At 39.6% G+C, this 24,945-nt stretch overlaps 1 protein-coding gene across 1 annotated transcript in view; it reads left to right on the forward strand.

Moving 5' to 3' along the window:
• The window catches only part of LOC126455722 (dynein axonemal heavy chain 3), a 1,249,696-nt gene that overhangs the window by 1,156,599 nt on the left and 68,152 nt on the right, over positions 1-24,945 (forward strand). The window contains exon 65 of the mRNA XM_050091491.1: positions 20,645-20,833. Within this exon, the coding sequence (XP_049947448.1) occupies positions 20,645-20,833 (189 nt within the window). The remainder of the gene's footprint in view (positions 1-20,644; positions 20,834-24,945) is intronic.

Consider the following 24,945-nt stretch of genomic DNA (forward strand, 5'->3'; position numbering starts at 1 on the left):
AAGAGGTAGAGGTAGAGAAAGTGTATGATGATATTGAAAGAGTAATACAATATGTAAGGGGAGATGGAAATCTAATAGTCATGAGGGACTGTTCAAATGGCTCTGAGCACTATGAGACTTAACAGCTGTGGTCATCAGTTCCCTAGAACTTAGAACTACTTAAACCTAACTAACCTAAGGACATCACACACATCCATGCCCTAGGCAGGATTTGAACCTGCGACCGTAGCAGTCGCGCGGTTCCGGACTGCGCGCCTAGATGAGGGACTGTAATGCAGTTGTAGGGCAAGGAGTAGAAGGAAAGATTACAGGAGAATGTGGGCTTGGGACAAGGAATGACAGAGAGGGAAAGACTAATCGAGTTCTGTAATAAATTTCAGCTAGTAATAGCAAAAACTCTGTTCGAGAATCACAATAGGAGGAGGTGTACTTGTAAAAGATCAGGTGACACATGAAGATTTCAGTTGGAGTACATCATGGTCAAAAAGGGATTCCAAAATCAGATACTGGATTTAAGGCATACCCAGGAGCAGATATAGACTTAGATCACAATATAGGAGTGATGATGAATAGGCCGAAGCTTAAGAGATTAGTCAGGAAGAATCAAGATGAAAAGAAGTGGGATACAGAAGTATTAAGGAATGATGAGATATGCTTGAAGTTCTCTAAGGCTACAGTTACAGCAGTAGGGAATAGCTCAGTAGGCATTACAGTTGAAGAGGAGTGGACATCTCTAAAAAGGGCCATCACAGAAGTAGGAAAGAAAACATAGGTACAAAGAAGGTAACTGTAAAGAAACCTTGGGTAACAGAAGAAATACTTCAGTTGATCAACAAAAGGAGGAAGTACAAAAATGTTCTGGGAAGCTCAGTAATAGAGAAATACAAAGGGCATTCAAAAAGTTTTGCACAGTCGTCTCTAATTTTTTTTATTTTTTGCAGGAAGAGAATGAAATTTTTTGTGAACATACTTGGAAAATTTAGCTATACATTGAGCTTACTCAATGTAGCCTCCATCATCTGTGATACATATGGTCCAATGTTCCTTCCATGATGTAAATACACTTTGCTGAAATTCTGGGGATTGAATTTTACACCATCGCTTGACACAGGAAATAAGGTCTTTCTCATTATCAAACATTTTACCACTCAGGTGGGTCTTCAGACGACCAAACAGGTAAAAATCAGATGGAGCCAAGTCCGGACTGTAGGGAGGATGAGGAACAATTTTTCAACCCATTTTCCTGATTTTCTCTTGCGTCATGTGGGCTGTATGGGGTTTGGCATTGTCATGGTGTAGTCTAATGAGCTGACCCTGAAGCCGTGGTGTGTGGGTCTTGATGGTACATCGCAGCTTGTCCAGTGACAAACAGTAATGGTCTGGGTTAATTGTGGAGCCAGGTTCCAAAAAGTCAATGAAAATGGCCCCACACTGATCCCAGAAGAAGGAGGCCATCACTTTTTGGCGTGCTGTCTTGTTTTCTTCTCCCGAGGGGAACCCATATGATGCCACTCCTTGGATTGTGTTTTTCTCTCAGGTTCGGACAGAAACAACCATGTTTCATCCTGGCTAATAATGCCATCAAAACACTGTTTCCACTCTTCAGTAAAGGTCTTCAAGAGACCCTCGCACACATTCTTCCTCATTGTTTTCATTTCTCTTGTCGATAATCTAGACACCCAATGTGCACAGATTTCTCTGTATCCTAGTGACTGTACCAGTGGTACTACACTGTCGTGTCATCACACACTTGTAATTTGGGATGATTTGATCAATGGTCTCCTCATTCACATCACTCACTGCCATCGTTGGTCTACCACATCGTGGATTGTCCAGTAGAGAAAATCACCTTCTTTAAAACTCTGCAATCACTGCTGGATAATGCTGCAATCCATTGTGTCCTCCCCAGAAACAGGGAGCAACTTCCTGTGAATCGATGTGGCAGAGTCATCGCCGGTCTTGAAGAGGAACTCCATCACCAAATGTTGTCACAACCTGACATCTACTTCACAGTCCATTATGACCCGCATGTAAATAAAAGAAAATACTTTTACATACTAAATTATAGCTAAATGTTCCAAGTGTGTTCACAAAAAATTTCACTTTCCTCCTGCAAAAAATAAAAAAAGTTAGAGATGACTGTGCAAAACTTTTTGAACATCCTTTGTACAAGTCACTGAGGAATGAAATAAATAGGAAGCACAGGCTCTATGAAAAATATGAAAACATCGAAAAACAAATGATTGTCAGAAGGATAGATTCAGCATACAGGAAAGTCAAAACAACTGTCAGTAGCATAAAAAGGAAGGGCTTTAACACTAAGAGTGCAAGAGGAATTCCACTGTTAAATGCAGAAGAGAGAATGGTTAGGTGGAAAGAATACACTGAAATCCTCTATGAGGGGAAGATTTGTCTGATGTGATAAAAGAAGAAGCAGGAGTCAATTTAGAAGAGATAGGGGATCCAGTGTTAAATCAGAATTTAAAAGAGCTTTGGAGAACTTCAGATCAAATAAGGCAGAAGGGATAGATAATATTCCATCAGAATTTCGAAAATCATTGGGGGAAGTGGCAACAAAATGACTATTCACGTTGGTGTGTAGACTTCATGAGTCTAGCGACACACCATCTGACTTTCAGAAAAATATCATTCACACAATTCCGAAGACTGCAAGAGCTAACAAGTGTGAAAATTATCACACAATCAGCTTAACAGCCCATGCCTCCAAGTTGCTGACAAGAGTAATATACATAGGAATGGAAAAGAAAATTGAGGTTGTGATAGATGGTGATCAGTTTGGCTTTAGGAAAGGTAATGGTACAAGAGAGGCAATTCTGTTGTTGCGGTTGATAACAGAAGCAAGACTAAAGAAAAATCAAGACACGTTCATAGAATTTGTTGACTTGGAAAAAGCATTTCACAATGTAAAATGGTGCAAGATGTTCGAAATTTTGAGAAAAATATGGATAAGCTATAGGGAGAGACAGGTGATGTACAATATGTACAAGAGCCAAGAGGGAATAATAAGAGTGGCTGAGCAAGAATGATGGAAATAAAAGAAAGGTTCAAGAGTGGAATTAAAATTCAATGAGAAAGGATATCAATGATAGGATTTGCTGATGACATTGCTATCATCAGCGAAAGTGAAGAAGAATTACATGATCTGATGAAGAGAATGAACCATCTAATGAGTACAGAAATGGACTGAGTGTAAATCGAAGGAAGGCGAAAGTAATGAGAAGTAGCAGAAATGAGAACAGCAAGAAACTTAACATCAGGATGGATGATTATGAAGTAGATGAAGTTAAGGAATTCTGCTACCTAAGCAGTAAAATAACCTATGATGGACAGATCAAGGAGGACATCAAAAGCAGACAAGCAATGGCAAAACGAGCATTCCTGCCCAAGAGATGTCTACTAGCATCAAACATAGGCCTTAACTTGAGGAAGAAATTTGTGAGAATGTACATTTGCAGCACAGCATTGTATGGTAGTGAAACATGGACTGTGAGAAAACCAGAACAGAAGAGAATCAAAGCATTTGAGTGATACAGACGAATGTTGAAAATTTGGTGGACTGATAAGGTAAGGAATGAGGATGTTCTGTGCAGAACTGGGAGGAAAGGAATATGTGGAAAATACTGAAAAGGAGAAGGGATAGGATGATACAAAATCTGATAAGACATGAGGATATGAGATCCATGGTACTAGAGGGAGCTGTAGAGGGAAAAAACTGTAGAGGAAGACAGATATTGGAATACATCTGTCAAATAATTGAGGACGTAGGTTGCAAGTGCTACTCTGAGGTGAAGAGATTGGCGCAGGAGAGGAATTCATGGCAGGCCACATCAAACCAGTCAGAAGGCTGATGACCCAAAAAAAAAAAAAAATCTTTTCATCTAGGCATGCAGTGTTAATTAAATTTGATCCATATATAGACATCATAGGTAGGAATAACCCCCCTGAAATTTTGATGTGATTCATTCATATGAAAAGTAGCAGTGGTCGATCAAACCTTGGCTCTCAGAATAGTGCCATGAATTTTTAGCCACTTTGGAGGCCTGTATCTATTTTTAGGTGTGGCTAAATCCCTAATTTTTGTCATGGTGTGGTTCAGCATAAAAAGTTGTCTATGTGTATTAAAGCAAATGACCAAATGTTTGCTAGAACTTTTAAAAAAGCGTAGCAAGCTTGACAAATTTGCACCTTCATACAAGATGCAAAGGTGAGTAGCCTCTCTTTAAAAGCCTCTAAAAATTCAACCACTGAAGATACTGGACTGAAATTTGGTGTATAAACATCAAAGCCCATTTAGAACCTTCACACCAAATTTCATTAGATTTGGAGATGTTCGAGTGGGGACACTTTTTAATATTGGTCCCTTTAACGTGGAATGTCTGTCATGCAGGGCTTTTTAAAGACCTTCTCTTCTTCTCCCAGTCCCTACAGTGGAAACATGTTTTTACCACGAAACCTGGCACTCAGACTCAACCAAACACCAATGGTGAACCCTGCCTGGCCCAGTTTACCCCTCCATCCAACCATGATCCCCCCTCCCGTCCCAAGTCAACTTCTGTCAAGAATTTTTTACCCTCGAACCTTGTCTCACCATCATTCGCCAAATCCCTCAATATGCAAACTAACCTTACATCTGTGGAGAGAACTGTAATACATCACCTAAAAACTGATCCCAACCTTACAATACTACCTGCTGACAAATGCTTCACCACTTTTGCTTTCAACTGCAATGACTACCTGGCAGAAGGGCTGTGCTAGCTGTCAGATCTATCCACCTACAAACCCTGCCACAGTGACCATGTTCCAGAAACTTAGCAGGATCTCCAATCTTTCCTCAAATCCTTAGGCTCAAGCCTGAACCTTTCCCCAGAGTCCATCTCTCTCCTCACCCCTACCACTCAATGCATTCCTATCTTCTACATGTTTCCTAAAGTCCATAAACCTCCTATCCACCGCCTTAGCTGAGTGGCGACGTGCTCACCTCCCACACAAGTGGGCCCAGGTTTGATTCCTGGCCAGGTTGGGAGATTTTCTCGTTCAAGGACTGGGTGTTGTGTTGTCCTCATCATCATTTCATATTCATCACCAGTGCACAAGTCTTCCAATGTTGTGTCGACTGAAGTAAGACTAGCACTTGGCGTCTGGCCAGTGATGCCATGCCCTCATTTCATTTTTTTCCAAAAATCCAACCACACAGGACTCACCATTGTGGCCAGTTGCTGGCCCTTGCTGAGAGAATCTCTCCACTCATAGACCAACACCTTCAGCCTCTTATCCACAACCTACCCTGCTATATAAAAGATACTAACCCTATCCACATTTCCTGTTCCTTCACCAGTTGGTGCCCTGCTTGTCACTATTGATGCCACCTCCTTTTGCACTAACATCCCTAATGCTGATGGCCTTACCGTTATTGAACACTACTTTTACCAACATCCAACAGATTCCAAACCAGCAACCTCCTTCCTAGTCACCATGACCAACTGTACCTCACTCATAGTTACTTCTCCTTTGAAGACATTACCTGCAAACAAATCCCGGGTACACATGTGGGCACCTGCATGGCACCATCCTACGCCAACCTATTCATGTGCCATCTAGAGGAATCCTTCCTAAACACACAGAACCAAAATCCTAAACCCCTCACCTGGTTCAGATTCATTGATGATATCTTTGTAACCTGGATCGAGGGTGAGGAAACCCTATCCACAGTCCTCCAGAACCTCTGGTCCTACTCAACTCAACAAGCCACCTTCCTCGATATTGACCTCCACCTCGAAGATGGCTACATCAGTTCCCCTGTCTATATCAAACATACCAACCACAAGCGGTACCTTCACTTTGGCAGCTGCCACCCATTCCATACCAAGAAGTCTTTTCCATACAGCCTAGCCATCCGTGTCAATCACATCTCCAGTGACAAGCAATCCCCCCTTAAATTAGACTGTCAGTGAGAGTGCACCACGAGTTCCTGCTGCTAATAAAGCGAGTACACGCTTCATTTATTACATATTTTTATAAGCTTCAAACAGGAGCGACTTATTATTTGTTATCTGTGTAGTTACTAGTTTATATTTGTATTTTCTTGTATGTTTGAGTGCTTATTAGGCACAACCTTTTATTTTAATAATGGTGTAGCATAGAGTACCACCATTGCTATTGACCCTCGTATCTTACCGGCTTTTGTTTGTTTTGGTTAGTATAGTTCAGTGTTGGTTAGACTGTCAGTGAAAGTGCACCACAAGTTCCTGCTGGTAATAAGGCGAGTACACCGTTCATTTATTGCACATTTTTAAGAGCTTCAAACAAGAGGAACTTATTTTCAGATTGTGTAGTTACTCGTTTATTTTCGCAATTTCTTGCATGTTTGAGTGCTTACTAGGCACAACCTTTTATTTTAATAACAGTGTAGTGTAGAGTCCCAGATCATGTAAGAAACAGATTGCCCGATCGCTTGGTCTAGCAGGCAACCCTTGTCAGGGAATGGCCACCAGGCGGCAACAGCGTCACACCCTTACTTGTGGCACCAACCACTAGATGGCACTCCGTTCTGTGAAATATGTGGCAACATCGTCTGAACGCATCCAGCTTTCCAGCATTTGGCATCTGTGAAGTACAGCTGTTTCTGACATACTGGTGGTAGTGGATCAAGTCGTCATGCCGAGGGCCTGCGAGTATATCAATTGTAGAAGGAGTAGATGGACAAATCCTGAACTAAAAATGTTCAGATTTCCCGTCAAAGATAAAGAAAGGTTACAGGAGTGGATTTTAAATTCAGGTAAATCAATAAATTAGTTATGAGTAAGAATTAATAAAGAGCCCTAAGCATTTGATCCTATCTAATTTTTGTCGATCTTATTATATCCTGATATAACGTGGCAGCCCTTCCTGTACAAGAATCATATCATACAATTTTTAAATGAAATCTTTGCTGCGATTTGGACTTTTTTAAACTGTTTATTCACTTCACTATCATAATTTTGGCTGTAGAGGCATTGTTGTGTGCAATGTGAAAACTGAAACCGATATAAGGTATGGATAACAAAATGCAAAGCATCATGTGGTAACATTTGGTAAACAATTTAAGAAGCATTACCTTACAAGACCTTTCCCTTGGTACTTGAAAATGGCTCTAGAGCTGAAATTGCAACAGTGAAGTAAGTGAATAATAGCTGTCATCTAACTGCTAGATCATCAGTCCCTCTAAATCCTGGTATATACTAGAGCGAACAAAGTGAATGAGTGTAAAACCTCGTTTACACTGCTGCAAATGAGTATTTATAGATAATTCGCCAATGTTCACTGCCATTTGTTTATACTTGTGAACAAGCGTTTATACTGGAATGAAGAGAGGAGAGTAGAAGAGAAGGAGCATAACATGCAAACTATAGATGCTGCCTATTTTAATTTTTTTTTTTTTTTTTTTTTTTTTTTTTTTTTTTTTTTTTTTTATCTGTGCGATAATCCTCACACAGCTTTCACTCGAAAACAACACTACTTATAGTAACAGGTCTGCACGAGTGCGGATATCCCCAGTAATAACTGTGTTGCAGATAAAAGCGTACATCTGTTGGGAATATTTGTGGGTTATCTTTGAACTGTACAAAGTAAATTTTTAACATAATTATGGTTTGCCGTCTGTGGCTCTCCAAAGTTGACACCGCCAAAATATGCTCGAAAAACACTCTTTCACTTTTATATTACTGCGTTTGCATCCCCCTTTCAACAACAATCCAAAATTCATCATTTTGTGCCACTCTTATATCATTTACGATAAGTTACATGCAAAGTAAAAGAATTTAAATTTGAAATGACTGTCACTGAAATATGTCCAGCCTTAATTTGCATCGTAACCGAGTGTGGATTTTGAAAACTTTCTAGTGTTAACGTGCATGTGGAGATCTTTTTTACCACCATAATCCATATCAGAAGAGCTGTATAGCAAAGAGGAAATAGATAGCGTGGGAGGTGAGTGTAAAACCTATGTGACTGCAATACAGTCTGCATTTAAACAGTAACTCCCAAGAAATGTTTGTGTGTTACTTTTCGTTTATTTCATTTCGCATATGATTGTGAGAAATAAACTTGGTTTGTAGAATTACAGGAGCTAATCTACATTCTTAGATTGAAAACTCTGGAAAAACCACAGCCGATCATGAGCTACAGTCAGCAGTGTGACAAATGCATTTCGTGCACAGCGCTCTAGCTGAATGCAAATCAGCGTCATTCACATCATCGAAGATACAGCGTTGCCAATTCCACGACATGGACAGGTCAATTAGTATTGTAATGTCGCCTGCGGCATCTGTTGACCGACAGGAAAACTATTTTTACAGTTGCCTGTTCCGCCATAAGGACGGTCAATCTGTTTCTTACGTGATCTGGGGTAGAGTACAGCTGTTGCTATCGACCCTCATATTGTGCAGGCTTTTGTTTTTTTCCGGTAAGTATAGCTCAGTGTCAGTTAGACCGTCAGTGAGAGAGCACCTCGTGTTCCTGCTGCTAATAAGGCGAGTACACCATTCGTTTGTTACATATTTTTATGAGCTTCAAACAGGAGCAACTGCAGTAATGGATAGGAACTGTGATTGTTGTGTACAGATCCGAGCTGAGTTGGCAACCCTTCACTCACAGCTCCGGGCTGCATTGCTTGTCCGTCACACAGCTTGAGGCTGCTGCCAAGGGGCATCACTGTGGGGAGTCGGATGCGGGGATGCGAGGGACGTCAAACACATCCCACATGTCCCCTGATCGGTCCACTGCTGTGACTGCTCTGGGTACTGCCTGCATTGAGGTTGACCCCTCACCTTGGTCAAGTGTGAGATCATTCCAAAGTCTGGCAGGCAGCAAAAAACGTTCCAAGGGGCCGATCGTAGGGCCTCCTGGTTTGTTTGACAAACAGGTTTCGGGCATTATCTGTGGCTGACGATGTCTCTAGGCTGGATGCAGTCATCCACCTTGTTCCACAGGAAGCTTCTCGGCCAGAAAGGTCTGGGCATTCACAGAGGGTGGGTTTGCTGGTAGTTGGGAGCTCCAATGTTAGGTGTGTAATGGGGTCTCTTAGGAACATGGCTGCCACGGATGGGAAGGAAAACAGTGTGCTCTCTGTGCGCATACTGGGGGGAGTCATTCCAGATGTGGAAAAGGTGCTTCTGATGCCATGAAGAGTACAGGGTGCAGCCAACTGCAGGTGGTGACTCATGTCAGTATCAATGACATGTGTCAGTTTGGATCGGAGGAAGTTCTCTCTCATTTCAGGCGGCTAGTGGAAATGGTAAAGACTGCCAGTCTTGCTTCCGAGATTAAGGCAAAGCTCACCATCTGCAGCATCATCGATAGAACTGACTGTGGTCATTTAATGCAGAGCCGAGTGGAAGGTCTGAATCAGAGGATCAGGCAGTTCTGTGACCGTGTAGGCTGCAGATTCCTTGACTTGCACCATTGGGTGGTTGGTTTCTGGATTCCGCTTAATAGGTCAGGAGGCCACTAAACACAGGAGGCAGCTACACGGGTAACTAAGGTTGTGTGGAAGGGACTGGGCGGTCTTTTAGGTTAGAGTGTCTCAGGTTACCACAGAAAGGGCATCTGTCTAAAAGGGGGCAGGTAAAACACAGTAAGGTAGTTGTAGAAATGTTCAGTATTGTAGTTGTAATTTGTCATAGCTGTGTTGGGAAAGAATCAGAGCTCCAAGCCCTAATAGAAAGTACTGAAGCTCAAATAGCTATAGGTACAGAAAGCTGGCTAAACCTGGAAATAAGTTCAGGTGAAATTTTTTCAAATGATCTAACAGTGTGCAGAAAGGATAGATTAAATACAGTTGGTGGTGGAGTATTTATTGCTGTCAGAGGTAGTATGCCTTGCAGTGAAATTGAAGTAGATAGTTCCTGCGAAATAGTATGGGTAGAGGTTGTACTAGACGATCGGACTAAACTATTAATTGAATCGTTTTACCGACCCCCAACTCAGAAGATATAGTTGCTGAATAGTTCAAAGAAAACTTGAGTCAAATTTCAAATGAGACCCCGCTCATACAATTATAGTGGATGGTGACGCCAATCTACCCTCAATATGCTGGAAAAATCGTACATTTAAAACTGTCAGCAGGCATAAAATGTCATCCGAAATTGTACTGAATGCTTTCTCATCAAATTATTTTGAAAAATTAGTTCATGAGGCCACTCGAAGCATAAATGGTTGTGGGAGCATACTTGACCTCTTAGCAACAAATACTCCTGGACAAATAATTTGTATCATGATGAATACAGGGATTAGCGACCACAAGGCACTTGCTGCTAGGATGAATACCGAAACACCTACAACCATGAACAAGAAAAGTAAAGTATTTAAGAAAGCTGATAAAAATACTCTTAACACCTTTTTAAGAGACAGTCATCACTCGTTCCAATCTGATCATGTAAGCATAGAAAAACTGTGGAATGATTTCAAAGATATAGTATCAACAGAAATTGAGAGATATAAACCAGGTAAGTTAATAAGTGATGGTACTGATCCCCCATGGTACACAAAACGGGTAAGATCACTGTTGCAGAAGCAATGATAAAAGCATGCCAAATTTAAAAGAATGCAAAATCCCCAAGACTGGCAAAGTTTTGCTGAAATTCGAAATATAGCATGTACTTCAATGTGAGATGTGTTTAATAATTTCCACAACAAATTTCTGGCTCGAAATCTGGCAGAAAACCCAAACAGATTCTGGTCAAACATAAAACACACCAGTGGCAACACGCAATCAATACCTTCCCTGTGCGATAACAATGGTGAAGTCACTGATGACAGTGCCACTAAAGCAGAGTTATTAAACACAGTTTTCTGAAACTCCTACACCAAAGAAGATGAAGTAAATATTCCTGAATTCCAATCAATAACAACTGTCAAGATGAGAAACATAGTAGACATCCTCAGTGTAACAAAACAGCTTAAATCACTTAATAAAGCCAAGGCCCCGGGTCCTGATCGTATACCAGTCAGGTTCCTCTCGGAGGATGCTGCTACAATAAACAATTATATAGAACCGCTCACTCACAGAAAAATCTGTATCTAAAGACTGGAAAATTGCTCAAGTCACACCAATACCAAAAAAGGGAAGTAGAATATTCCGCTGAATTACAGGCGTACATCACTAACGCCCATTTGCCGTAGGGCTTTGGAACAAATACTGTATTCAAACATTATGAAGTGCCTTCAAGAAAATGATTTATTGACACATAGGCAGCACGGTTTCAGAAAGTATCGTTCTCGTGAAACACAACTAGCTCTTTATACTCATGAAGTAATGAGTGCTATCGACAGGGGATGTCAAATTGATTGCATATTTTTAGATTTCCAGAAGGCTTTCGACACCGTTCCTCACAAGCGTCTGCCTGCCTATGGAGTATCGCCTCAGCTGTGCTACTGGATTCATGATTTCCTGTCAGAAAGGTCACAGCTCGTAGTAATAGACGGAAAGTCATCAAGTAAAACAGAAGTAATATCCGACATTCCACAAGGAAGTGTTATAGGCCCTCTATTGTTCCTGATCTATATCAGCAACATAGGAGACAATCAGAGTAGCTGTCTTACACTGTTTGCAGATGATGCTATCATTTACCACCATGTAAAGTCATCAGATGACCAAAATTAATTGCAAAATGATTTAGATGAGATATCTGTATGGTGCAAAAAGTGGCAGTTGACCCTGAATAAAGAAAAGTGTGAAGTTATTCACATGAGTACTAAAAGAAATCCATTAAATTTTGATTTGCGATAAGTCATACAAATCTTAAGGCCGTAAATTCAACTAAATACTAAGGGATTACAATTACAAATAACCTAAATTGGAACAATCACCTACACAATGTTGTGGGTAGAGCACACCAAAGACTGCGATTCATTGGCAGAACACTTAGAAGGTGTAACAGGTTTACTAAAGAGACTGCTTACACCACGCTTGTCCACCCTATTCTGGAGTATTGCTGTGTCGTGTGAGATCCACATCAGGTGGGACTGATGGATGACATTGAAAAAGTACAAAGAAGAGCATCTCATTTTGTATTATCAGGAAATGGGGGGAGATAGTGCCATAGACATGATAAGTGAATTGGAGCGGCTATCATTAAAACAGAGGTGTTTCTCATTGTGATGCGATCTTCTCATGAAATTTCAATCACCAGTTTTCTCCTCCAATTGCGAAAATACATCACAATAAAATAAAAGAAATCAGGGCTCACAAAGAAAAAGTTTAGTGCTTGTTTTTCCTGCATGCCGTTCGAGAATGGAACGGTAGTGGGACAGCTTGAAGGTGGTTCATTGAACCCTCTGCCAAGCACTTTATTATGAATAGCAGAGTAATCACGTAAATGGAGATAGATGTAGATAAAATGTACTGAGAGTTTCACTGAGGCCTTCACAGACCACAATTATCCTCCCTCCCAACCTTGTACAGAAACAGATCTCCTGTGCCTTATCTTTAAAGTTACCCACCACCTCCCAAATGTCCAGCCACAGAGGAGCATTCCCCTCACGACTCAGTACCACCCAAGACTGGAGCAACTGAATTACATTCTCCGCCAGAGGTTAGACTACATCTCATTGTGCCTTGAAATGAGCAATATCCTACCCACTATCCTTCCCACCTCCAGTCCCAAAGAAACAGGTGTTGACAGATGTGAAAATTACCGATCTATCAGTTTAATAAGTCATGGATGCAAAATACTAACGTGAATTCTTTACAGGCGAATGGAAAAACTGGTAGAAGCCGACCTCGGGGAAGATCAGTTTGGATATTAAGAAAAGGCAAACCTATGTTTCTAGCATTTGTAGACTTAGAGAAAGATTTTGACAACATTGACTGGAATACTCTGTTCCAAATTCTGAAGGTGGCAGGGATAAAATACAGGTAGCGAAAGGCTATTTACAATTTGCACAGAAAGCAGATGGCAGTTATAAGAGTTGAGGGGCATGAAAGGGAAGCAGTGGTTGGGAAAGGAGTGAGACAGGGTTGTAGCCTCTCCCCGATGTTATTCAATCTGTATATTGAGCAACCAGTAAAGGAAACAAAAGAAAAATTTGGAGTGGGTATTAAAATCTGTGGAGAAGAAATAAAAACTTTAAAGTTTGCTGATGACATTGTAATTCTGTCAGAGACAGCAAAGGACTTGGAAGAGCAGTTGAACGGAATGGACAGTGTCTTGAAAGGAGGATATAAGATGAACATCAACAAAAGCAAATTGAGGATAATGGAATGTAGTCGAGTTAACTCGGGTGATGCTGAGGGGATTAGATTAGGGAATGAGACACTTAAAGTAGACACTCGAAGCGTTTCTGAAGAAGAGAAATTTGTTAACATTGAGTATAGATTTAAGTGTCAGGAAGTCGTTTCTGAGAGTATTTGTTTGGAGCATAACTGTGTATGGAAGTGAAACATGGATGATAAATAGTTCGGACAAGAAGAGAATAGAAACTTTCGAAATGTGGCGCTACAGAAGAATGCTGAAGATTAAATGGGTAGATCACATAACTAATGAGGAGGTATTAAATAGAATTGGGGAGAAGAAGTGTTTGTGGCACAACTTGACTAGAAGAAGGAATCGGTTGGTAGGACTTGTTCGGAGGCATCAAGGGATCACCAATTTAGTATTGGAGGGCATCGTGGAGGGTAGAAATCGTAGAGGGAGACCAAGAGGTGAATACACTAAGCAGATTCAGAAGGATGTAGGCTGCAGTACGTACTGAGAGATGAAGCAGCTTGCACAGGATAGAGTAGCATGGAGAGCTGCATCAAACCAGTCTCAGGACTGAAGACCACGACAACAACAACATCCTTTCCACATCTCCCACAGTGGTTTTTCACTGCCCACCTAACCTACACCATATCCTTGTCAGTCCCTACACAACCCCTGCTCCCAGCCCCATGCATCATGGCTCATATCCCTGTAATAGACCTAGATGCAGGACCTGTCCCAAACATCCTCCCACCACCACCTACTCCAGTCGAGTCGCAAACATCACCTATCCCATCACAAGCAGGGCTACCTGTGAAACCAGTTGTGTGATCTACAAGCTAAGCTGCATCCACTTTGCTGCACTCTATGTGGGCATTGCAACCAACAAGCTGTCTGTCTGCATGAATGGCCACTGACAAACTATGGCCAAGAAACAACTGTACCACCGTGTTGCTGGGCATGCAGCCCAACACAAAATTCTTCATTTCAATGACTGCTTCACAGCCTGTACCATCTAGATCCTTCCCAACAACACCAGCTTTTCTGAATTGCGCAGGTGGAAACTCTCCCTGCAATATATCCTACATTCCTACATTCTCGTAACCCTCCCAGCCACAACCTTCTTAGTCATTGTCCTTACCCATCTAGCCACTTCCCTTTTCCCATTCCAGCTCTCAGCCCACTATTTCGCTAATGCACCCAGTGTTTTTACTTTTCTCCTCTACTGCTACCCCCCTCCCTCTCTCCCCCACCTACCATCTAACCTCCTGACTGCACCTAGCTGCCCTACCCTCTCTCCACCTCGCCCCTGTATGCTCCCACTACCAGCACTTTACTGCTCCCTCCCCCCCCCCCCCCCCCTCCCCACTACCCTTCCTTTCCCTCCCCCTCCCCACTCCAGCCTCGTCCATACCCTCACCTGGTAAGATAAGATAAGATACTTTATAGTCACATAACATGTTTTTATACAATCATTCGATTGAGAACATTGGTGACTCGTCAGTCTTTAACGTAAGTTGTTACAGTATTTTATATACTACAGGAAATACATTGCTTATTATAATAAAAATACAGCATTATATTTTAAATCTTTTCGCAACTCATCGAATCATTCCATAGCCTTCACACACCTATATGTAGTATGGATGTACTGAACGGGATACAAACTGCCATTCAAACTATAATTCTATATATAAACATGAAAATACAGTGAATGTGTATACTTTGTATCTATATGGCTTCAAAAGTATACCATTTGTAACTTGCATCTGTAACTTGTATCCTGAGAGTGAATTTAGTAGCTTGACATTGTCCCATTTAAGCCAGTGTTCATTCCAACATATGACTTTTACAGAGTTAATTTGCCTTAAGAGTATTTCTAAGTCATATAGTTCGTTCATCATTTCTCCCGACACACCACCTATGTTTAGTGCATTATGAAGTTATTTTTACTGACTAAAGAATTTACAGTATCTATTAAACTGTCGGCAAAGTTTACACCGATGTGAGTTTTTACTGCAAATTTACGGTCCTTCACTTTGTTAGTTCTTTCGGACCTAATTCCATAGGAATTGGTCTGCCATATTAGTTTCCCTGTAAAGGAGCTTCCATTGCAATAACATGTCTGTTTTCGTTATTATGACATACCAGTTCAAGTACATCGTTAATGTTCGCAGCTAATCTTTCTCTACCATGTTTGTTGTGATGCATTCTATGGCATGTAAAACAGTTTCTTTCGTAAGTATCAATATCTATCAGCTTTACATTTACAAATTTGGCACAAAAACTTTTAAACTTATAATTCATTCGTTGAATTTCTTTGTTAACACACAACCAGTCCGGAAGATAATACCTTTGTGGGAGTGTTGTTACAATTACATTTGTAAAATGCAAGAACCACAGCACTGTGATCAGCTTCTTAACAAAGGCCATGGCTTCATTTCTGCAAACATTGTTTGCACCTCCTATTATCACCACATTGGCTTTTTTTGTGAGTTTTGAACAATCTTCGTTAACACTTTTAACCACATTGTCAAAACTGGCACCAGGCTTTATAATCCCGGAGGTTTGAACATCATTATTTACACTGTTTGTCAAGAGTTCCCGAATGTTGCAGCTGTGACTGTCGCCGAATATTTTCACCGTCTTCTTCTGTTGTATCTTCTTCGTAGAATCTTTTTTACATGACATTCTTTCGATGTTTCTTTGTGTCCATAATCTTCCTTCGACGAGAAGTCGTCTTCTCTTACTGAGAAGGAGTCTGGTTTGTTTACACTTGGTTCCTTGTACTGAAGATGTACCTTTGTACCACATGTACACTTATTCTTCAGAGTAGCGTATATGTTGTTTAGAGTAACTAAATCACTTTGAAGTGCTCTGATTTTTTTGTCTTTTTCCATGATTGTGTTTCTAAATTTGTTTTCCACAGCATCACTAACACACGTAGAACAAGTCCATATGTAGTCTTCGTTTACAAATTTTATGCTTAATTTAGCGCACTTCTCGTGGAACCAGCAGTGACAGCCTTTACACTGAATACCTTTAATCACTTTTTTGTCGCACATCTTACAATTGTTAACACTTTTATAGTCACATTTATCGGAGCCGTCCTCATTTACTGTTTTACCGTGCGGCGCCATCATTTTGGTTGCCTCCCGCATCATGCGCTGCTGCTCATAGTCTGGCTTCAGCTGCCAGAGGCTGTGGTCATGCATGTGAGAGTTGCATTTGTGTGTGTGTGTGTGTGTGTGTGTGTGTGTGTGTGTGTGTGTGTATTTTTGACAAAGGCCTTGTTGGCCGAAAGCTCATTTTGGTGACAGGCTTTTTGTTGTGCCTATCTGTGAGTCAGCGCCTCTGCTATATAATTATTAGCAACTATCACTTTCATAATATTGTTATGTTCCCTCCTGGATTTTCCATTGTTTGATTTTTCTTGTAGTTTCTGTATTTAAGCTATTAGATACTGTATTGTTTTTAATTGGCACACTATTTAGACTTCTTTTCAATAATTACTATTAAAAACAGTCTTGATCACGATTTATTTAACAAGGTGACCGGTTTCGACCACTACTGTGGTCATCTTCAGACCATTGAGTAGGAACCCCTTTCTGAAGATGACCACAGTAGTGGTCAAAACCGGTCACCTTGTTAAATAAATCGTGATCAAGACTGTTTTTAATAGTAATTATTTACAAGACATTGATCACTGCTGTTCCCGTAATGCATTCAAAAGTAAGACTTCTTTTCATTAATCTATTACATTCTTATTTTATTTCAAATAAGTATGTGTGCATATATCTATACATGAGATTGTATATAGTTTCCAACACTTTCTTACATTGTTACCTGAGCAGTTGGCTGTCAGGTTATGTCTACTACACTATCTCTAGAGTCAAATCTCAGTACAAGCACTTGTCAATTTGTGTTGAACATCTCTGGTCCAATCTATCCTCTGTCTCAGCTGTCAGGTAAGTCCATTCCATTTTATAACTAATTTGGAGGAAACTTCCATATCAGTACTGTCACTCACTGTGAAACTTCACACTTTTGTATTGACTGTACTTACACTCGTTCTCTGTCAAATCTCTCTGTGTCAAATCTCTATACCATTATAGATGTGGATGTCCTCCTTTTCTGCTCCATACGCAAAAAATATGGTACAGGTCTTTCCCCCAATGAATTCATCTGACCAAGGCATAGATTATCCCTTCCATGGGTTTTCCTATCTTAACATCTCTTTTACTTTTGTAAATTGGTACAGGTAATTCCTCCCATGGATTCACTGACCAAGTTGCAGGCAATTCCTCATATGAATCCCCCTATCCATTCCTTCTCCTATACCTGGTTTGTGATTTTGGGTACACCCCATCTTAACTTAGTCAATAAACACAGCTACTAGCACTTTTCTACAATCTTTATTCGCTTTAAATGTGTAGTTTCTCTATAAACATTTTATGCTGAGTTTACCTGATTACTCTCTACCTCTGCATTTTAACTACGCTCTTTTAACTTGATTTTTGGCTTGTTACTGTTGTTTGTAATGCGTATAACACCACCACATATATATAGTTTTCATCCCTATGTGTTCTGCTTATTGATACATAATTTCTTATCTTTCACTGTCTTACATCTGCTAGATTTAGACAACACTTCACTAATTGGATGTATTGAAAGTAGTTCTTGAACATAGGTTTACGTTCTAACTCCTGTCCTGCATAACATACTTCTTATTGAAGATATTTTAGTACACCACCTCATTAGCTTATTGACTCCTTAGCACAGTATCTCTTGTTTTGTTATGCATTGTAGCAAGCTATCAATTATCCTTGCCTTTTACATCCTCCATGGACACTCTTTCCCTACAACATGTGGGGTGACTAAATATGTGTCATCTAATTGACAGTCCATAAAATTCTGTCAGTCTCTTGTCATCGTCTCACAAGAAATAATCTCCAGTGCAATTCTACTGTTGTAAGTTCAGTTACATGCTCTGAAAAGAGAAGGGATCCTGCAATAGAAATTTTTCATACGGATGGAAGGAGGATAGAGTGGTGCTCCTGAGGAATAAGTAAGAAAAGGAACCAGAGACAGGTATATTAGAATCGAAGAAGAAAGAAAGACAGTACCCCATATGTGGACTACCCTACCACCCCTCATCCTAAGGACCCTAACTGTTGTAGAAGCAGGGCCTACCCACCTTTTATACATCAAGCTGAGTCCCCTTTTGTTTTCTTACAGTTATTTTTAGGAAGAAGTGATAGTAGAAGGTATTACTGTATTAAAAGATAACAGGATAGTCAGTAAAGAAAGAAATTGTCTCTGGAAAAACTAAAAAGAAAAATACAGAAACCATTTAACTAAGACAGCTGGTGGTCATCAGTCCATTGAATTCACAAAGGGGTCTTGACCCTTTCAAGCATATCTGTTGTATAATCTTTTATTTTTTCCTGTGTCAGGGTCTACCAAGTATACTGCTTTTGGAAGTGGTATGTCTTACATTTTGAATGGTCCTCTGTAAAGAGGGAAAATTTTATTTGGCTTCTTCTTTAAGTTTGAGCTATGATGAAAATCACGCACTAATACCAGATCATCTATTTAAAAGCTACCTGTAATAGCTTTATCATTAAAAGTCTTGATTCTTTTCTGTGCCTGTGTATACAGATTCTCCTGTGCCCTCTCTTGCAATTTCTCAAAGTTGCTCTCTGACAATAACTGCCAAGCAAACATTTTCAACAAGTATTCTCCTATCAATGCTTTATTCGTAATCTCTACAGGAGCAACATTCGTTGACATATGTGATAGTTCATTTAGGATTACATGGAATTCTGAAACTAGTTGTGCCCATGTAGTATTTTTTGTAGAATAGTAAGTTCTACAAAGCATCCTAATGCATTTTGTTGTTTTGCAACATCTTCCTTATAATGAGTGATAGTGTTAGTCAATTCTACTTTCACCTTTACTGTCACCATTCCTCCAAATTAGATAAAGCCTTGTGTGTTCTAATTATTTCCTCAGATTCTTTGCATTTTTCTAATGCTATAACATGTTCTTTTGTCTCCGGACCCATCTAGTTCTTGAAACTGCTCCTTGACTTTCTCTTGAACTAAATCACACTGGTTATCTATTTCACCCTTCAACTCCTTAATTATCTTTGTTAAAGTGTTTTCTAAATTCATTAACTTAGTTTCTGCTGTGTTAGTTAATTCTTCCTTAATAGACTTACATCCATAATTTGCTGCATCGAGGCTTGTAGTCAGTCAGGAGCCTCTGCAGCTGTGCTCTGTGTGCATATAATGCAAATACACCCATTTCTTTTGTTCACCTTGTGCTTACACTAACCTGATAACACCAAAACAATGTCACACAAATCTCCACAAAATGTTTTACTGATTTTAATTTTAAAAACTCACTCTTTCTGCCAAACTACTACTGCAGCACGCATAGCAGATGCAACAGCATATACAATGCAATGCACTGCGATGTGTTGTGCCACTTGGGGCAGCTGATGTCTCGAAATAAGTGATTCGAAGACTGCAATACGGTGTACCACACACCTGTAGTGTTTCTCAGCTACTACTGTGTCACTCCCATTGTCATGATTGGAAATCTTGTTCTCTGAACCCTCTACAAAATCTTCATCTCCGAACTTGCTGAGAATCAGTTACATTGTAGTCATACATCCTCTTTGTCTGTTTGTTTCCTGTTGCTCTTGGCAACACCATAATCTATCCAGCTGTACCCTGTTATCCGTCCTCCTTCCCCTCAGATTGCTGCTTGCGTTTGACACAAAACAGTTGCACTGTGGTCAGTGTAGCCAGATATAGTGGTCATATGTGAGTGTAAGATGTGCTTTCTTCTGTGGAGATGTGTGTGTTTACCATTTTCTCTCTGAAGAAGGCTTTAGCCAAAAGCTCAATATGTACTAATCTTTTTCTTGTGCCTATCTGCAACTCAACATGTAATCTTTACAGTGAGAAGCATAATATTGTTGATATTCCAACCTGGACTTTCCAATGTGTAATAATCAAATATATTTTGGTGTTATTGGTTGCACAAATAATCCACCTAATTTGTTAGAGCCATGTAATCCTGCCATATTATTGTCTTTTCTGCACTGTACTTAACAATATATTATAGAACGATTATAGACTCTATTATAGTGTTCATGTTCGCTCTTTGACACATTTCATGACTTTGAATGCAGTGTGTGTGTGTGTGTGTGTGTGTGTGTGTGTGTGTACACACGCATGCACGCTTGTGAAAGAGGGGGAGAGGGGGGTGAGACATAGCGTCATTGATGGATGATGAGAAAATTGTTGTTGCATGATTTTACTACATTTGAGTTCATAAACCCATACATAACAGGAAGATTGCTCACAATTAATATGAAACAATCATCTTTACAGCTATTGCATGGTGTGCTTCTGACTCAGACACAAATTACTGCTGGAGGGAAGGGTGTAGACACAGAGTCAGTCATTATTGAGCTTGCTGATGATATACTGAGTAAACTACCAGATGTCTTTAATGTCAGTCAGGTTGAAGAAATGTATCCTGTGCTTTACACAAACTCAATGAATACTGTTTTAAGACAGGTATGTCATTAACTTATTTATCATTTCTGCAATCATATTCTTGGTTAAGCATCATTAACAAAATATATACCTTAAAAATTCAAAATATGAAATTTGTTATAAAATAAGAAGTTGTAGAACTGTCAAAGATGATGAATTTCCTTTCCTCTCCTTTCCACCCCTGTAAAAAAAAGACTCCTAGTCCTACAAGATATGTGAATGAGCTTCTGACAAGTCTGGTAAGTAGAAGAACAGATTCTGTGACTCATGCCTGGTTATTTCACTTGGTAACAGCTGTGCCCATCAAAGACAAGACATTTGGAACATAGGAGGCAGATACTGGCAGAAGTAAAGCTGTGAGGGCACATGATGAGTGGTACTTGCATATTTCAACCACTAAAAGTGTTCCTCGTGAAAGGCAAGCTTTGGGAATTGAGTTCCTGTTTGACATAAAGTTTCAATTTGCCAGTGAGTTCTCTTATTTTCTCTGTTGTCGCTTCTATCTGTAGCTTGAGAATCATTCTTATAACACAATCAGGACTATCTCATTATGATTCAAATAAAATGGTTGGTATTATTTAACATAGTGTAAGAGCAGTAATAGATCAATTATAGAAACTCACGGAATCCCCATGGCAAATTTTTCCACACGGTTGATGTTGCATCCGTCCTTTCTGAAGCCAGTTCCTTTGTTGAAAGAAGCTGATTTGTTTATCCACTGTCGGCTCACTAAGCCTCTCACATTTTCACCAGAGCCTGGTTAGCCACCACTTTTCTGAGTTCCTACACGGTCTGTAGGCCATCCCCGACTTTGCGGCATTGCCTGCCCCCCCAAGATTTGGATGAGGTGTTGGTCTTCTGAGACGGATGATGAAATAATGATTAAGGTGGTAGAAAAAACTGGAGAAGACAAGATAATAACAGTGGTGTTCGCAGATGACTCGGAAACAGGGAGGAGGAAACTCAAGAATAGCTGAATGCTTGGGAAGAAACTCTGAGACAGTATGGAGCGAAATGTAATGTAACCAAATGTAAGATCCTGGCTACCAGTAGAAAGAAAGATAGACCAACTACCAGAATAAGGATTGGAGTTGAACAGTTGGAGTACTTGGAAAGTGTGATTGAGGAAAATGAGAAAGATATCAGTGACTGTAGCAGACAAGCAGTGTTAGGAGCACGCTTTGGTACAAAGATGTCCACAACAAGACAGAGAAGTAATACATAAATGTTACTACATCCCAATACTGACCTATACTTCAGAAACATGGGTAATGAAGAAAAAAGATGTGAGCAGAGTATAGGAATCCAAAATGAGGTTCCTCAGAAGTAGAATAGAATTGATGAGGAGAGACAGGATGAGGAAAGAAAGGGTAAGGGAAATAGCATGAGAAGGAACTTCGCAGAGCAGTATGGTATGGGCACATAAAGAGAATGGAAAAGAAGAGCACTCCCAAGAAGATACATGAAATGGAGATGTGAAGGAAATGACCACGAGGAAGACTAAGGGATAGGTGGCTGAAAGGTGTGCAGAAGTATGTTGGAAAAAAAGTGAAGACTGGACCAGACTGAACCCAGGAAGGTAGTGGAAAACAGGGCCAGATGAAAACAATTATGTTCCAAACAGACCCAACCTGGGGCTGAAATCTGTTAAAGATGGTGATGATAATGAGTTGATGCGGCATCCTCCACTTAATTGCGTATATTGACTAATATAATTTTGTGCATATCGTTTCTTAAATGAGAACTAATCGAGGAACTTGGCTGATCCATATATGGTATTTAAAAAACATGAAACTTCTACAATAAATTTTTATTATAATTGAAACAATCAAATATCTTGGATAAGTCACAGAAGATCCCAACTCGTCATTTTATTTATATAAATGCACTATGATTTACTCATCTGAAAAGGAACTCTTCAGTATAATAGAGCTCAAAAGACTCCACTGGAAGTATTGTATGAAAAGAAAGACTTTAAATAGTTTCTGAGACAGTACTTTGAAAGACTTGTAACTGGAAAAAGACCAAGAGGAAGATTTTGCAACATCTGTGAAAACAGATTGTCAGTGACATTTGTAAGAGGCATACAAGTATCAGTATTGTCTCATGCCTGGAACTGTATAGAGATAAAACAGCCTCTGAGAAATTTATGCACTTCTATACCATTCTGGAGCGAAGAACATATGATGCTAATAATGCCATCAGTGAATATGTACATAGTTATCTCAGGAGAACTGTCCTTTTCAAATATCCTTTACGAATCAAAACTAAGTATCTGGTGATACTATTGTTTTCTTAAAAAAATGGCAGATCATGTTAGCAGACACACTGGCATTTACTAAATCCCCTTTTTTGTAAAGAGGTCTAACAGTGGTACATTTTAATTATGTGCAAAATTACTATGAATTATCCATATGTGCCTATGAATGCTGCACATTAAGCAGCCACCAATAAATCCTCAATTCCTTAAAGAATGAAACACCCGTTTGTTAAACAGCTTCAAACATCTTTACACATGAATTGCCTTTGTAAGTGACAAAACGTAGCAAATGTTTGAAATTATTCTTAAAGTGTCTTGGAAGTCCCTAAGTGTTCTCATCCTGAAACACTGGATGTACGTAAACAGGGTAATTTGCACTCCATTTTAACCAATAGTTTTTAACACATCTTGATGTTTATGATGTCATATCTCATAAAGTATGTGTTTCCCAATAACATAATGTTGCAGGAACGTTAACTGATGTATATAGATCTGTCTGCAAAGTGTGTTGTGAATAGAGTTATTAGTAAAGGAGCAATAAATGAAAATTTTATTCCTGATGCTGAAATCTGACTGCACGAACAGTGAATATGTAGTAAGCAGTAACATTTCTTCCTTTTAACATTTTGTGGGGGTGTCATCAAGAAAAAACTTTTGGGATGGTTCGAAATTGTGTCAAAGTTTGTTGGAAGTTTCTAAATACTCTCATTCTCAAATACTCTGTGTACTTGTGCACCTTCAGTTGATAATAGAATTAGCATATGGTTAATATCATCCTAGCACTTAAATGGACTCCATTAATCAGATACTCCATGCATGTATATCATCTAGTTCCAAGTGAACATTAACTAATGTTTGCAATTACTCCATATCTTTTCTTTGTCTACCACCAGCTCTCCAAAGGCAATGCAGTGGACCACGGTACTGATATGCATTTCAAAACCATCTTGCCCATTATGCTGCCTTCTTGCTTGAACCTAACGAAACACTCAGCAAACCATGGCGTTTCCTAATGAAGTTTAACTCACAGTCACTGTCAAAACACATGTAGACACATCCGTCGTGCACTTTTCTCAGTGTCTGAGAATATTGTTTCCTGCTGAATGGCTTTTCTAGAAAAACCAAGACTCAGCAAAGACGTTTGTGTGTGAGACATAACTATCTCTACGGCTACACATATTCTGCAGTGCTATGTCCACCAGCTGAAAATGTCATCTGCCAAGGTGCCTCTCCTTCTGCTACAGCAGATATGTTGCATGCCAAAAAAGAATTTGTGCATCACCACATTTTAACACATGAGGCAATGAAGGAAATGTTTTCAGTTAACACTTTCAGACCCTCTGGCTACTATTGTGTACATTAACTTTTACTGTGTCTTGGCTGCAACAGAAGCACTTTTTCCCAACAGATGTTCAACCTTTCCATCACACTCAAGTGCTACCAACTGTTGAGCATCACTATGAAAATATCAGCGAGTCAATGTAACAGTGTGCAGCAACTCATGATCACCAGAATACACAGATGTAGTTGGTTTGCTATATTCCACTGTATAATTGAATATTGGTATTGTTATTTTGCATGATAATTATTGAATGACCATATTCCTATTTAAAACAATAGAGAGTATTTTGTAATTAGTTACTTCAATCCATAAAATGAAGCCAAGAGTGCAAAGTTTGTTTTGAAAATGAGTACATATTTTTGTATGTATCTTGTATCTAAAATCACTAAAAAATCACCCAAAACCATTACTACATAAATAAATATTTTCCTTCCTCCTGAAAAAATTCAGGTCTGAAAAGCATTAAAGTTTTTCTAAAATTTCTTCTCCTATGATGATTATTATGAAGAAATTAAAATTTCTTACATAGTA

The sequence above is a fragment of the Schistocerca serialis genome, chromosome 2, assembly GCF_023864345.2.
Source record: "Schistocerca serialis cubense isolate TAMUIC-IGC-003099 chromosome 2, iqSchSeri2.2, whole genome shotgun sequence".
NCBI lineage: Eukaryota > Metazoa > Arthropoda > Insecta > Orthoptera > Acrididae > Schistocerca > Schistocerca serialis.